A 15,504-nucleotide genomic window follows, 5' to 3' on the forward strand; every position below is an offset into this window, starting at 1 on the left:
CGGGGGGAGAGAGAGAGAGAAATATTGATCAGTTGCCTCCCATATGCACCCAACCAGGAATCGACTGGGTAAACCTAGGTATATGCCCTGGACAGTAATCAAACCCGTAACCTTTTATGACTAAAATAAATTATTGCCCTTCACACAGTGAATCATTAAACTGGCAGTTTCTTGATGGAATGGACTGAGGAATAAATATTTCATGTGTTCCTAGCATATAGCAAACACTCATTAAATGTTGGTTAAGTGAAGAAATAACATAGAACTTGTTTTGGGTTTGGTTTAACATTTATTTAGATAGAACAACTTATTTTTCATGCTCTTAACCCAGTCACAGTATTTGATGTCTGCTTTTACCAAGCAAAGCAAGAGGAAAGCCTCTGAATGCAAAGCTCTAATTTGACCATTTTAATTTAAGTGGCTGCTTATTGTATTTGATTTGTTAATCTTTGAGGGTTTTTTTGTGTCTTTCAGATCCTATTGTTCAAATTGAAATTGATAATTCTAGAAACATTTTATATACAAGATCTGAGAAAGGAGTAATACAGGTAAATGTTAATAATTATACTACCATTTAAGGTAGGAATAAGCCTCCCTTTTTTGTTTTGTTTATTAATTTTTAGAGAGAGAGAGAAAAACATTGATTTGTTGTTCCACTTATTTATGCACTCATTGGTTGCTCCTTGTATGTGCCCTGACTGGAGATCCAGTACGCAACCTTGGTGTATCAGGACGACACTAACCAACTGAACTACACAGCCAGGGCCTATCATCCCTGTTTTTAAAGAAGATGATTTAGTCGCTCTTTAGACTTTTCCTATGAACTGTGTGATTTAATTTAAAAAAAAAAAAAACAGACCACTTTTAGGGTCCCTTTTTTATGAATTTTCAAATCTGTGAATGTTTCCAAACCTATATGAAGTACCAAAATTCAAGGGAAAAGTCTATTTAATAAAGTTGTAAAAAAACAAAAAACAACTGACATACAAAATAGAAACAGGGCACAATCCTTTCTGGAGATCAAGATCAACCCCACAACCCTGGCATGTGCCTTGACTGGGAATTGAACTGTGACCTCCTGGTTCAGAAGTTGTTGCTCAACCACTACGTCACGCTGGCCAGACTAAAAGTATATATTTTTTAATCAATGAATAAAGCATTATAAAGTGAAAAAAATATTAAATAAAATGTATACAGGTTATAGTCATGGGTACAATGTTTGTTTGCAGGTTTATGATTTGGGCAGCGATGGACAAGGCATGAGCAGAGTTGCCTCAGTGTCGCAGAATTCTATTGTCTCCGCTGCTGGAAACATTGCGAGGTGATACGTAACTTGTTGTCAGACATTTCATTTGCAGGCATAATTATACTGTTTATGGTCAGCATATTAAAATTACTTCCTTCTCATAGTATCTCTAAAATATGAGGAATGTTGAAGGACATAAGACTGGTATACCCTTGATCTAAACTCACCAATTAGCAATTTGCCTCAGTTGCTCACTCTATGAGCCATTTGAAAAGTAAGTTGCAGAAATCATTACTTTTATCTATAAATCCTTCATCTCTCTCCTAACTACAATATCAATTCCACACCTAAAAATTAATAATATTATAATTATACTGAGGCCCGGTGCATGGATTCATGCACATTGAAAGTAAATTAATTAGAAGGTGGCCAGCGGGGCGGGACTGGGTGAGACAGGCCGGACGTGGTTTCCCCCCTGCAGGCCACACGTGGGGCGGTGCTGGGGCTTGAAGGGCGTCTGCGGAGTGAGCGGGGTCCCTCCTGCAGGTGGGGTCCCTCTGCCTGGCCTGTGATTGGGCCAAAACCGGCTCTCCAACATTCCCCAAAGAGTCCCGGATTGCGAGAGGACACTGCAAAGTTACTGTCACTCGGCAGCTCCTATGTTGAGCGTCTGCCCCCTGGTGGTCAGTGCGCATCATAGCTGTCGGCCGGTCAGCCGGTCGCTTAGCCTTTTGTATGTATAGATAGTTCATATTAAAATCACTCACTAATTCCCAAAACTCTTCATAGCTATTTTTCTTTCCATTTTTCTCCAGGTTCAGTCAGAGCTCATGAATTGCATTGGTCATTAATCTTTTTAATATAGAACAGAACTTCCATTTCAGTTTTTTTTAAATGTTCACATTTGGGAGGGAGGGGCAGGAGTTTTCTGAATTTGTCTATTTTTCCATACTAGATTAAAGGTAATTTTTCTTTAGTATTACGTAGGTAATGTGAATTTCTTATAGCATTACATCAGGAGGCATAACACCAGTTTACCACTATTGAAGAGTTGGTTAAGATGGTGTTCACCAGATCTCTTCATTATGAAGGTTCATTTTTTCCCCTTTTTAATTAGCGATAACTTCTACAATGCTAATTTGATGATCTGAGAACATCTTGTTCCCCGTTATCCATTTACCTAATGGACTTAGCCTTCTTTTATGTCTTTGAAAAAAAGGTTACTAATGTAAACAACACACATTCAAGGGTTTTTGCCAGTTCTTGCTGCTGTTGTGTTACTTTCCTGTATATTTTGACATGTAAAATTGCTGGTGGAAAATGTTCCTTAGAATTTAGTAGACACATTTAAAAAAATATACTAATGTGTGTTTTTTTTCTTCCTTTTAGGACAATAGATCGTTCTGTTTTTAAACCAATTGTTCAAATAGCAGTGATTGAAAACTCTGAGTCACTGGACTGTCAGTTATTGGCTGTCACACATGCCGGTATGTTTTTATTTATATGTTTGTTATTGCTTTTGTAACTTAGTAATCCTCAGAATTGGAAATCCATGATTAGAAACATGAGAGAAATTTTTACTTCTGTGTCAACTATTAAGCCATATTAATGATTTATAAAATTAAGGATTTGGAAAATTGGAGGATTCCTTGGTTCTGTTTGCTCATTTTTTTAGATGGAAAAGCAGCCTGGAAGCTAAGGTGCCAACAATCAGGGACGGAGCCTGGGGCTCACCACTTAGAGTGGCAGGCTCTTCCTGCTGAGATTTGTTGATTCACCTCTCAATTTCAAGTGATCTTGTCATAGAAATCCACTTCTCCTGTAGTAACCTGGTAACTTAAGATCAGTCAGGAGAGTGATGTGGCTTTAACAGAGTTCTGTTTCTCTTTGGAATTGCGTTAGTAACAATTCATGTACCTCAGGTCTTTTATTTTCTATTACTGATTTATAATTTTACCCATCATCAGGTGTAAGGTTATATTTCAGCACCTGCCCGTTCAGACAGCCATTAGCACGACCTAATACATTGACACTGGTTCATGTCCGCTTACCTCCTGGCTTCTCAGCATCTTCCACAGTGGAAAAGCCTTCAAAAGTACATAAAGCTCTCTATAGTAAAGGTAAGTTCTAAAACACTATCATATTGAAGACTGGATTCTTAAAATTATAATTAGAATGCACTGAAGCATTTGAAAATAAAGATTTTTCAATAAAATATAGAATGTTTTGATTTCTTATTCAGGAACTTTTTTTAATCTTATATTTTAAGCATTTTCAGTTGGTAAGTATATATGCTAAATTTTAAGAAATCTTCTTCTACCACCTTGATATAAATTACTCTCAGTTTTTCACACGCTGGTTATACATTTTAATTAATTATGGTCCCAATGGACTTAAGACTGATACCTCTAAAGTCACTATAAAGGGAGCAAATTAGTGAGAGGAGCTGGAATTGATCACAAGAGAATATATTTAAAAATCAAACTGATGTCAGCTAGTGTTGAGGTAATTCTCTTATAATATATTTATCTCTGCCGTTCCACTGGGAGCTACATCTTTATTATTTATGATATGTTTCAATTAACCAATATATAAACTGTATTTCATTGAATATTAGATTGATTGTAAGTCACAGAATTTATGTATTAAACATGTTTTTAAAATTAGTAATTAAACTGATAAATCCATTGATGGCAAAATATATTCTAACTTTAGAAATGTCAAAGTCTGAAAAAAATAAGTGTTTACTTGAAAAAAGTAAAGTAGAAGACCTGGAACATTTAATAATCCTACCAATAATTATAAGTTCTTTTAGGGCAGTGGTCGGCAAACTGCGACTCGCGAGCCACATTCAGCTCTTTGGCCCCTTGAGTTTTTAGCAAAGGCCAGCTTAAGGGTACCCTAATTAAGTTAATAACAGTGTACCTACCTATATAGTGTAAGTTTAAAAAATTTGGCTCTCAAAAGAAATTTCAATCGTTGTACTGTTGATATTTGGCTCTGTTAACTAATGAGTTTGCCGACCACTGTTTTAGGGGATTTATTTTCATTTTTGTAACTTACCTATAATGATTAATGCTGTATGTATATTAATGTTAATTGTTAATATTATTTAGGATGCATATTATTTGGCATCATAAGATTTTGTGTGTTAAACTTTTAGGTATTCTATTGATGGCAGCCTCAGAAAATGAAGATAATGACATTTTGTGGTGTGTCAACCATGATACATTTCCTTTCCAAAAGCCAATGATGGAAACCCAGGTAAGTTATCTTGAGAATTTAAAGAGCTTTTTATGTAATTTTAAGTAAAGAATAAAATTGTAACAAATTTTACCTTTTGATTTATTACTGTTTGCATCTAACAATCTCATATGATTAGAAGTCATAATGGGGAAAAAAGTGTATCCTGTTAATTCTTTGTTTTTTCTCTGTGAAGTTAGAAGTCATATTAATCATATTTACTTTAAATGTCTTTAAAGTAAACTTTGAAACCATTTTAGTATATTTTTCATAGTGAACCCAAAAATGCACATATCTTTTCTGAATTATCTTTGTCCCATTTAAATATATTATATTTTTAGTTAAAATGAGGCCATCCATTGTAGTTATGACTTAGGAATTTATATTAATCTCTTTAATTTATAATCCTTCCTAAACTAAAAACATCTTTTTATTATAGAAATTTGCAAACATGCACAAAAATAGAGAAAATGGTAACTTGAACCCCACATTAGCAAATTTCCCCCATCTTGTTTTCTCTTTCCTACATAACTAAATATACACACACATATACTTGTGTTTTAAAAGCAAATACCACCATGTACTCCCTAGCTTGATGTTGAGGCTCTGAGTGAGGCGGCGACCCTGCTGTCCTAGCCCAGTCTCGCATCTGGCCTGCCATCCCAGCCCCTGAGGACCTAAGGGGAGGCCATCCGCTCCCTCCCCTTCCTGTCCCCTATCCCACCCCCATTGGTCCTCCTAGATGCCCTAGCACAGTCCATGTTGCCTGCCCCAGAGGGTGCTGATCAAACAGATAAACCAACTCCCACTGGGGTGTGAATACTCTCTACGGAACCATTTCTTTAAAGGCATTTTGGTTCCAGCTGTCACTCCTGCTTCCTGGTTATTCTCCAGCTTAAGTCCTTTTGATCAGAGCAGTGAGAAAAGGTGTGTAGATGGGAGGAGGAAGAACCCAACCCCCAGGATGGGTTCACGGTTTGTAATGGCTCCTCCAAGTTTCTGACCTGGACCAAAGTTGCCGGGGTAGGAGCAGAAGGTTGGTTTGGGGTCAAGGAGCACCTTTCTCAAATTCTTTCCTTTATCCTTTGGACTTCACTGAGCACCTACTGTGTTTCATTCTGTGATAGACTAAGGATTCAGAACTTAGTAAGATATAAACCCTGTCCTGATGGGAGTGCAATGTCAGTGGTTGAGGTTTGCATTCTGGCTCCATTTCCTCGAAGCTATGGCTCAAATGACTTAGCATGTCTCTGGCCCTCAATTTCCTTGTCTTTAATAGTTATAGTTCCTACCTGTATGGGACTATTGTGGGATTAAATGAATTCATGTATGTAGCACTAAGAATACTACCTGGTACATAGGAAGCACTCAATAAATGTTAACTTTTTTTTAAGCAAATACTTTATATCTTATTTTGTTTATATAATACTTGAGTTCTTCTTAAACAAGTATGGACTTTAAAAAATACATATTATATATATATATATATATATATATATATATATATATATATATTTCATAAACTTTAGCCAAATTCTGATCTCCCAAAAACAGCTCTAAAAGACATTGGAACAATGGGGAAATTCAATATTGTCTAGACATTAGGTTAGAGAATTGTTAATATTCTTAAATGTTATAATAGTATCATGGTTAAAACTTGCTTATGTTTAGGAGATGCATCCAAAAGTATTTAGCAGTGATATCATATCCATAACTTTCAAATGGTTCAATAAAAGAAAAAAAAAGAAAGCAAATATGGCAAAATTCTAACAATTATTGAATCTAGGTACTGGGCATATGGATGCTTGAAATTTTTTACAATAAAAGTATTTTAGGAGATTAAAACATTTTTTTAAGAAATATCTTAGCTTTGAAGAGAGTAGAAATCTACATGTCAGCAAAATGTAAGCACCGAACCTATGTATAGATCAGTCGGTCATTTAATAATGGAAAGATGGTGGAAGGTAGTTAGTGTTTGGTTATGGAAAGAATAGTAATTCTAGTAAACACTATTATAGTTTACCAGGAAAATTTTCCTTTATCCTTTGGTATTATAGAAGATGCCTGATTGAAATAATTAGAAAATTAAACACAGACATTTGAGAATATTACATTTGTTAATGTATAATACATTTGTTAATGTATTAATTTATTAAATGTATAATACATTTGTTAATGTATTTATTAAATTCTATACTTAATTACAGATTCTGTATAACTTTTCCTTTTTAAAGGTTTTCCTTAATATTAACTTGAGTACTATTAGTATTAAGTTTTTTCTTTCATATAGATGACGACCCGTGTCGATGGTCATTCCTGGGCTCTTTCTGCAATAGATGAATTGAAAGTTGATAAGATAATTACGCCTTTAAATAAGGATCATATTCCAATAACTGACTCACCAGTTGTTGTACAGCAGCACATGTTGCCTCCAAAGAAATTTGTTCTCCTCTCAGCACAGGTATGTACATACTCTATTAAGATGAAGACAAAAAGAAGGGACGCCATATTTAATGTTTTTATATTCAGAATAGTTGCTTGGTAGTCATTTACTTAAGTACTTGGAAATGTTTACTCTTTTTTTTTTTTTTTTTAATCCTCACCCGAGGACATTTTTCCATTGATTTTTAGGGAGAGTAGAAGAGAGAGGGAAAGAGAGAGAGAAACATCGATGTGAGAGAAACACATCCATTGGTTGTCTCCTGCATGAGCCCTGCCCAGGCCCTGGTTGGGGAGGAGCCTGCAGCCAAGGTGCCCTTGACCGGAATTGAACCCGGGACCCTTTGGTCCGAAGACTAAGGTTCTATCCACTGAGCCAATCTGGCTAGGGTGGGAATGTTTGTAAATCCTAAAAATTCAACAAAGGGTATGTGCATTTGTAATTTGGATGGATGTTGCCAGACTTCCCTGTACACATACATAATGTTAACTGCCTGTTTCCTCGCATCCTGTCCAAGTACAATATGCCATCTTGTTAAGAGTAAGATCCATTGTCATTTTAAGTGCTTATTTTTCTGGGAACTATCTTTCTATTTTGTACATACTTTCCTGTTGAATTGTCTTTTTTTTTTAATATATTTTATTGATTTTTGTTTGTTTGTTTTTGTTTTACTTTATTGATTAAGGTATCACATATTTGTCATCAAACCTCCCCCCATTCCTTTCCCAAACCCCCCCACAAGTATGCCCCCCTCCCCCTGTTGTCCGTGATCACTGATTAGGCTCATATGCAAGCACACAAGTCCTTTGGTTGATCTATCTCCCTTGTCCCCACCCTCCCCTACCTTCCCTCTGAGGTCTGACAGTCTGATCAATGCTGTTCTTGTTCTTCAGTCTATGTTGTTCATCTTTTCCCCTAGAAGAGTGAGCTCATGTGATACTAGGAATACACTTATAGGAACCGAAAATGAGACAAGCAATAATGGTTATGCTGAGAGGCAAATGAATCAGTCTATAGTGAGTTTCTTTCTGGGCCAACAGTTCTTTTGAGTCCCGGTTTCTATGTCCAACAGTTGTTTATGTGTTCATAACAGCAATGATATTTCAGTTCTGGATGGTGGACAAATGGTGGTAATGCAGGTCCGACCCTCTCTGGTTTGGTCCTTATTTTATTGATTTTTTACAGAGAGGAAGGGAGAGGGATAGAGAGTCAGAAACATCGATGAGAGAGAAACACCGATCAGCTGCCTCCTGCACACTCCCTACTGGGGATGTGCCCGCAACCAAGGTACATGCCCTTGACCGGAATCGAACCTGGGACCTTTCTGTCTGCAGGCCGACGCTCTATCCACTGAGCCAAACCAGTCAGGGCTGTCTTTTTTATTTAATTAATAAAAGCTCTTGCTGAAACCGGTTTGGCTCAGTGGATAGAGCGTCGGTCTGCGGACTGGAAGGTCCCAGGTTCGATTCCGGTCAAGGGCATGTACATTGGTTGCGGGCACATCCCCGGTGGGGGGTGTGCAGGAGGCAGCTGGTCGATGTCTCTCTCTCATCGATGTTTCTAGCTCTCTATCCCTCTCCCTTCCTCTCTATGAAAAATTAATAAAATATATTTTTTTAAAAAAAAAATAATAAAAGCTCTTAGTGTATCAAGGAGTTTGATACATTTATAAGTAGTTGAAACTTTCAAGTTATCTTTTAGGGTTTATGTGATAGTGAAAAACTCACTCTGAGGTTCATAAAAGCATTCACCTATAGTTTCTTTTTTTTAAATTTTATCCTTTAAATCTTTGATCTGCCTGGAATTTATCCTGGTGTAAGTTATGAATAAGGATCAGCTTCATTTTTTTTCTAAATGAACATGCTTGTGCCAACATGATTAAGACAACCCGTGTCAATGGTAATCTAACTTTAATCTTCTAGTCAGAAGGACAGCTTTCTTAATGCATGGTAATGGCACATGCTGTACTATTGTGTGTGTCTGATGGAGCAGTGTTTTCTTATTAAATTTGTTATGGATATATAGATTTAGTTTAGGTTGGGAGTTGAAATGTAGATGCTCTTTTTGACTAGTTTACTTTGATTATTATATTTTTTGTTGTTGGTTTCATTGATTTTATTAAATAAGATAACAGGGTCAGTTATCAAACTTGGTAAATTTATTATTTATGTTCTTTTTATTTTTTTCAACTTTGTAGGGGAGTCTTATGTTTCATAAACTTAGACCAGTAGATCAACTGAGGCATCTACTTGTGAGTAATGTGGGTGGAGATGGAGAAGAGATTGAAAGATTCTTTAAATTACATCAGGTAATTATATGTACTTTTTTTTTTTACTGTGATGATAATTTAAATAATGAAACAATGGAAAAGATAGCTAATTTTTATATGTTAGGACCAAAAATACTATAACAGGTAATCTTACCAATCTTTCCTTCTTTACATTAACCACTACATATGTACTGATATTTGGGAGCAGTTCCAATACACTATAAGTTTAAAACCAATACTTTTTTATATCCCCTTTTTCATATCAATTGATTTCATTAAGTCAGCAAATATTTATTGAGACCTGATCTATGCCAGGCACAGATTTAAACACTGGGTACGGCATGAAGCAACACTTAAATGTTACGCTTAATATAAGGGAAGATACTCTTTTTATACAGGAGGACCAGGCTTGTGCAACTTGCCTTATCCTTGCGTGTTCCACCGCCGCCTGTGATAGAGAAGTGTCGGCGTGGGCTGCTCGGGCTTTCTTCAGGTATATGTCAGTTTGCTCTTGCTCTTGGCCCCTTTTTAAATGGTTGCTATGTTGGTGAATGTGATACTTTAAGGGCTTGACAGACAATTGAGTTACTAAAATTTGTTTGCACAAAGGTGAACTCTGGAAAGATTATAATGCTAATAGAAGCAGCTAATTAATTAGCAGGTTACCCATTCTTCTGTCTGGTCTTCTTTCTACCTCAGCTACTCTCTTTTCTGTTTCCCCACTGAGCCACTTCTGCGATACGGGTCTTACTGGCACTGAGATTTTGAATCACTCTAAGGAAACTTGGTATCAAAGAGATACTTTTATTTGGAAAACTTTTAGCTAAGGATAAGAATTTGAAATGTGCCGAAACCGGTTTGGCTCAGTGGATAGAGCGTCGGTCTGCGGACTGAGGGGTCCCAGGTTCGATTCCGGTCAAGGGCATGTACATTGGTTGCGGGCACATCCCCGGTGGGGGGTGTGCAGGAGGCGGCTGGTCGATGAGTCTCTCTCATCGATGTTTCTGGCTCTCTATCCCTCTCTCTTTCTCTATCCCTCTCCCTTTCTCTCTGTGAAAAATCAATGAAATATATTAAAAAAAAAAAAAAGAATTTGAAATGTGATTTCTTTAAAAGAATTTTTTGAAGTTCTGTCTATAATCTAGTATGAAAATTACAGTACCATATCTCATTAAGTAAATTCTATGCTTTGCTAACCTTTTATTAGAAACTGCCAGTCCCTTATAATACTTACTGATAGAATTTCAGGTCAACTTTTACTAAATATTTTTTAATGTATCTGTATACACAGGATGAGCAAAAGTAATACAAGAAAAACTCTGTACTCACAACTGTAAACCTACTTTTGCTCCACCCTGTATTTCACTGTAAACACAATACCTGTATATTAAAGTCTCTAGTGTTTGAAGCTCTATTTTGAAAGCTAAGCAGGCCTTAGAACAATTCCAGCCTTTAAGGTGGACTCTTTCACTGAATAAACTCAGTCTGTGTTGTCATCGACAGGTACGGCGGTGAAGCGCAAATGAGATTTCCAGCCACTCTCCCCACCCCGAGTAATGTTGGTCCCATCTTGGGCTCTCCTGTCTATGCTAGTGAGTATGAAACACTGAAATGAAACTGTTTCCAATAGAGTGAATTGTAGAACCTTTAATGGACAAAGCTTTTCATTATATTTTACTTACTGCTACTGTATTGGTGAATAATTATACAGATATCTGACTCTTAAAAGTAATGGTATATTGAGTTCTTAATGTATATTAGGAAACAAAACAAGATGTGACAAATAGTGTTTACAGAACTCATTTGTTATTTAGCCAAAAGGAAGGAAATGAATGATTTAATAATAAACAAACTCCCACCTCAATGTTTTCCAAAGTGGGGATGTTAAAAATTACTGGGAAATGAGCTGAGTCCCTAATTCTTGAGCACAGCATGAGTGGTGCCACTCCTCACTCTTATGTTTAGAAACAACTTCTGTGTGTAATTTTGAACAAATTCAAAAATTGGGGAGTTATTTTCTAAATCTTCATATTCTTATTTCCTTGTAGGCTCTCCTTTTCCTGGTGGTGGTCAATATCCAAACCCGTCCTTTTTGGGAACACCAGCTCAAGGTGCCTCTTTTCTTTAGATCACTACTGCTGTTCTTTATGAAGGGCTAGCGTTCTGTCTTATCACTGAGGCCTGTTGTGAAAAAGATTAACTTGCCCTTTTCTATCGAAATAATGTGATTTCAAAGAAATGACATGCAGATCCTGGCTGGGTAGCTTAGTTGTTAGAGCGTCGTCTTGATTACGCCAAGGTTACAGTTTCTGTGTCTGGTCAGGGCACATACAAGAATCAACCAGTGAATGCATAAAGAAGTGGAACAACAAATCAATTTCCCTCCACCCCCAATACCCCCACTTTCTCTTTCTGTCTTTCTAAAATCCAATCTAATAATAGAGTAACATGTAAATTACCATCACCCCGCTACGCCCACGATTGGGCAGCGGGAGGCTGGGGGGCGGGACTCAGGGTGGCCTATCCAGCCATTGAGAGGCACGGATCCACTGCCACTGAGGGGGCTACCCTCCGCCTCTCAACGGCCAGATCCACGGCCGCTAAGGGGGCCTGCCGCGGACACCCAGCTGCGCCTCTCAACAGCAGGGTAGCCAGGTGTCCGCAGCAGCCCGCCTCTCAACAGTAGGGTAGCCCCCCTCAGTGGCCACAGACCATCAAAAGTGGGGGAGCTGGGTGCCTGTCTGCTCCGGCACCAGGCTCCACCGCGAAAAGCGAAAGCGTGTAGGGGATCCTACACGTGCATGATTCAATCATGCACTGGGCTTCTAGTCAATAATAATAATAAAAAAAAAACAAGTGACATCCAAGCAACTATTGGCATTTGGCTACGAATGTCTTTACTTCGAAAATCTTTACTAGTACCTGATAGTACCTGGAAAGCCCCTTAATTGGGTACCAAGATTTAATTACCAGCCATGAAAACTGTAGTTAGTTAGTTTCCCTTCCGGCATTAAGGAGCAGTGATGGCAGGCTGTCTTTCCATCCTCATTGCCCGTATTGGAAAGCCTACGTGGCAGCACCCATTTAAGTCTCAGTCTCTCTGTCAAGAAAAATCAAAGTAAATATCTGTTCATCCCAGTATTTTTGTAAATGTGTATTCCTATGGGTTTAGACACAGTAGACTTGGGTTGCTGAGAATGTTTATTGTTCGATGTTAAGATCTGTTTTTCTTATGTGTGTAAAGGTGTACACCTTCCTGTCATGTCTACCCCAGCTTCAGGGAACCCAGCCATTCAGGCCCCAACTATGAGCTACATGGCTGGGCCAGAGATTGTGTACTCCGGAAAGCACAATGGCATATACATTTACTTTTCTCGGATCATGGGGTAAGTTTTTCATGGAATACCTGACTGTTGCTCATCTTAGCCTAGTTTGTGTCATTGACTATTTTTAATTCTATATTTGGGACTTCATTTATTCCTATTAAATTGTACCTAAAGTTAAATTCACTTGTCCATTAATAAGATTGTTCTCTAGTATTCAACTCCTTTATTATCTAACCATCTATATTTCTGTATTTGTTCATATATATGTATGTATATTCTACATAGCGTTACAAGCCCCATAACTCTGTGACATGTGCCTGCAAGTCAGCTACACAGTTCCGGTCACGGCTAGGCTCCCTCTTGGTTGTGCAGTCACTGTGAGGTTGAAGAGAGCTCTCTCCCCGTTGGCTGGACTCTCACATGCTTCCGGTCATGTTTCTATGCTGGTCCGGAGCAGTCTCAGCTGGAGCAGCTGGGCTGTTCCACGTGCCTCTCATCCTCCAGCAGGCAGCCAGGGATTTTCACATGATGGTAGCCAAGTTCCATGAGAGAGCAGAGACTTGCAGAGCCTCGTGATGCCTCTGCTCAGCACCGGCCTACCACCATTTCCACGTCATTTACTTGGCCGACCCAGGCAAACCCAGATTCAGAAGGTGGGGCATGGGCCCTTCATTATGAGAGCAGCATCAAAGTCAGCTGAAAAGGGGATAGGCACAGGGAGGGGTGAAGAATAGCAGCCACTTTTGCAATCAGTTCTATCATATTATCTAGTTAATGGTCAAATCTAGTATGTATTTTTCTTAGATTTGAGATGTATGCTTTCATTCTAATTATTTGTTTAGTATTTTGAAACAGTGCAGAACCCCTTTATAAATTTGTTTTTGCATTATAAGCTTCCTTGTTTACAATTCATTACCCAGAGCCTTTCAACTTAGTTAAATAAGTTAGATATATCAGCTTTTAAAATTTCCCTGTTTTCATTCTTTCCAGATAACTTAGTACAATGTTAAATGAAACCATGACTACATTTTAATAAACACATAGAAGAAATTTACTGCATATTGTAATTATTTTTATTCAACTGCAGCATAATTATGAAAACATTTTTTGTTGCAGAAATATCTGGGATGCTAGTTTAGTTGTGGAAAGAGTATTCAAGAGTGGCAACAGAGAGATCACTGCAGTAAGTGTGGTCCATTGTTTGTATGTAACCAGGTTGTTATTGATGAGTGAGTGTAGTGTTGCACATTTCTTGGTGTTATACACATGATGCAATGGTTATTCTTTTACATTTGTGTACTTGTCCAATAAACTGTCCAGTCCCTGGATTAAGTCTCTGCTCTAACCCTTATTAACAGATGAGTAAAGTCCTTAGCATTTCAGAGCCTGATACCTCTTTGTAAAAGGAGAAAAATCATATATCTCCCTCAGGAGATTTTTGTGAGGGTTAGAGTAAGTCCTACTCAATGTTGCTCAAAGCTACCATTTAAATACTTTGTTATTATATCCAGTCATGGACCCAGTACTAATTTCTATGTACTTGCCTACATTCTAGATTACTTTGAGAAAGCATCTTATAGAACTATGTATTATCATAAATTCAGGTTGTAAGATTTTTTTTATGTAGAATATGAATGCAATTTATTTTGAACTTATTCTTTTTTTAAATGAAAAGATACCAAATATCTTTTAAATTCTGATGATCTTTTTCAGTTCACATTTCTAAGAATAGGCATGTACTTATTATAGTATACTAGAGGCCTGGTGCATGAAATTCGTGCACGGGGGTTGGGGGGTGTCCCTCAGCCCAGCCTGCACCCTCTCACAATCTGGGACTGCTGGCTCCTAACCGATCGCATGCCTGATTGTCCCTAACCGCTTCTGCCTGATCACCCCCTAACCACTCTTCTGCTGGCCCGATCGCCCCCAACTGCCCTCCCCTGCCAGCCCGATCGCCCCCAACTGCCCTCCCCTGCCGGCCTGATTGCCCACAACTGCCCTCCCCTGCCGGCCTAATTGCCCACAACTGCCCTCCCCTGCTGACCATCTTGTGACTACGACGTGAGGACATCGCACGAGGACCACCTAGGCTTTTATTAGTATAGGTTATTCCATTTATATAAAGTTTGAGAACAGGCTACACTAATCTATAGTGATAGAAGTAAAAAAAAGTAGTTGCCTGGAAGAGGGAATGAGTAATGGGGCATTAATGAACTTTCCTTGAGTGTTGGAAATGTTTTATACTGTAGTATGGCTATGACTGTATTAAAATGCAAAAAGTTAATAAGATACTCAAGATTTGAATCTTTTACTATCTGTAAATTATATCTCAATCAAACCAGAGTAGGAGGGTAGGGATGTGGTACCTAGCCCTTGATTTTGGTCACCAACAGTGAATTGATATAAGAAATAATTTTACTGTTTATGAAGTTAGGGTACTTCAAAATTAAAGTTTACATTTAGTTATAGATATACTAGTACAGTGTATGTTTTTCATATATATGCCTTTTCACTGTTTTTAAACTTTTGAAAATACTTTTCTTTCTTACAGATTGAAAGTAGTGTTCCCTCCCAAATGCTGGAGTCAGTGCTGCTGGAACTAAAAGGCTTGCAAGAATTTCTAGACAGAAACTCCCAGTTTGCGGGAGGACCGCTAGGAAATCCAAAGTAAGAATAAAGGGGATTTATTTACCCCTTTTTTTCCTTTTCTTTTTTTCTCCTGAGGTATAATTCACATATTATAAAATTCATCCTTCTATAACATACAGGTCATTGGTTTTTAGTATAGTCACAAGGGTATGCAGTCATCATCCACCACTATCTAAAATTCTAGAATATTTTCATCACGCCAGAAAGAAACCGTATACCCATTAGTAGACACTCCCTGTCTTAGTTCAGGCTGGAGAACAAAAATCACGTGGGCTGGCTTATACAACAGACATTTATTTTTCACAGTTCTTGGGCTAGAAGTCTGAGATCA

The 15,504-nt window shown here is 37.8% G+C and overlaps 1 protein-coding gene across 1 annotated transcript in view; it reads left to right on the forward strand.

Annotated features, from left to right (window-relative positions):
- NUP155 (nucleoporin 155) overlaps nucleotides 1–15,504 on the forward strand; it is a 45,181-nt gene that overhangs the window by 10,215 nt on the left and 19,462 nt on the right. Inside the window, exons 8-20 of the mRNA XM_079760032.1 lie at nucleotides 475–548; nucleotides 1,230–1,321; nucleotides 2,636–2,733; nucleotides 3,214–3,366; nucleotides 4,410–4,510; nucleotides 6,780–6,950; nucleotides 9,127–9,237; nucleotides 9,597–9,691; nucleotides 10,702–10,790; nucleotides 11,247–11,309; nucleotides 12,443–12,584; nucleotides 13,641–13,707; nucleotides 15,076–15,191. Coding sequence (XP_079616158.1) covers nucleotides 475–548; nucleotides 1,230–1,321; nucleotides 2,636–2,733; nucleotides 3,214–3,366; nucleotides 4,410–4,510; nucleotides 6,780–6,950; nucleotides 9,127–9,237; nucleotides 9,597–9,691; nucleotides 10,702–10,790; nucleotides 11,247–11,309; nucleotides 12,443–12,584; nucleotides 13,641–13,707; nucleotides 15,076–15,191 — 1,372 coding nt within the window. The remainder of the gene's footprint in view (nucleotides 1–474; nucleotides 549–1,229; nucleotides 1,322–2,635; nucleotides 2,734–3,213; nucleotides 3,367–4,409; nucleotides 4,511–6,779; nucleotides 6,951–9,126; nucleotides 9,238–9,596; nucleotides 9,692–10,701; nucleotides 10,791–11,246; nucleotides 11,310–12,442; nucleotides 12,585–13,640; nucleotides 13,708–15,075; nucleotides 15,192–15,504) is intronic.

The sequence above is a fragment of the Cnephaeus nilssonii genome, assembly GCF_951640355.1.
Source record: "Cnephaeus nilssonii genome assembly, chromosome: 2".
In the NCBI taxonomy this organism is placed as follows: Eukaryota; Metazoa; Chordata; class Mammalia; order Chiroptera; family Vespertilionidae; genus Cnephaeus; species Cnephaeus nilssonii.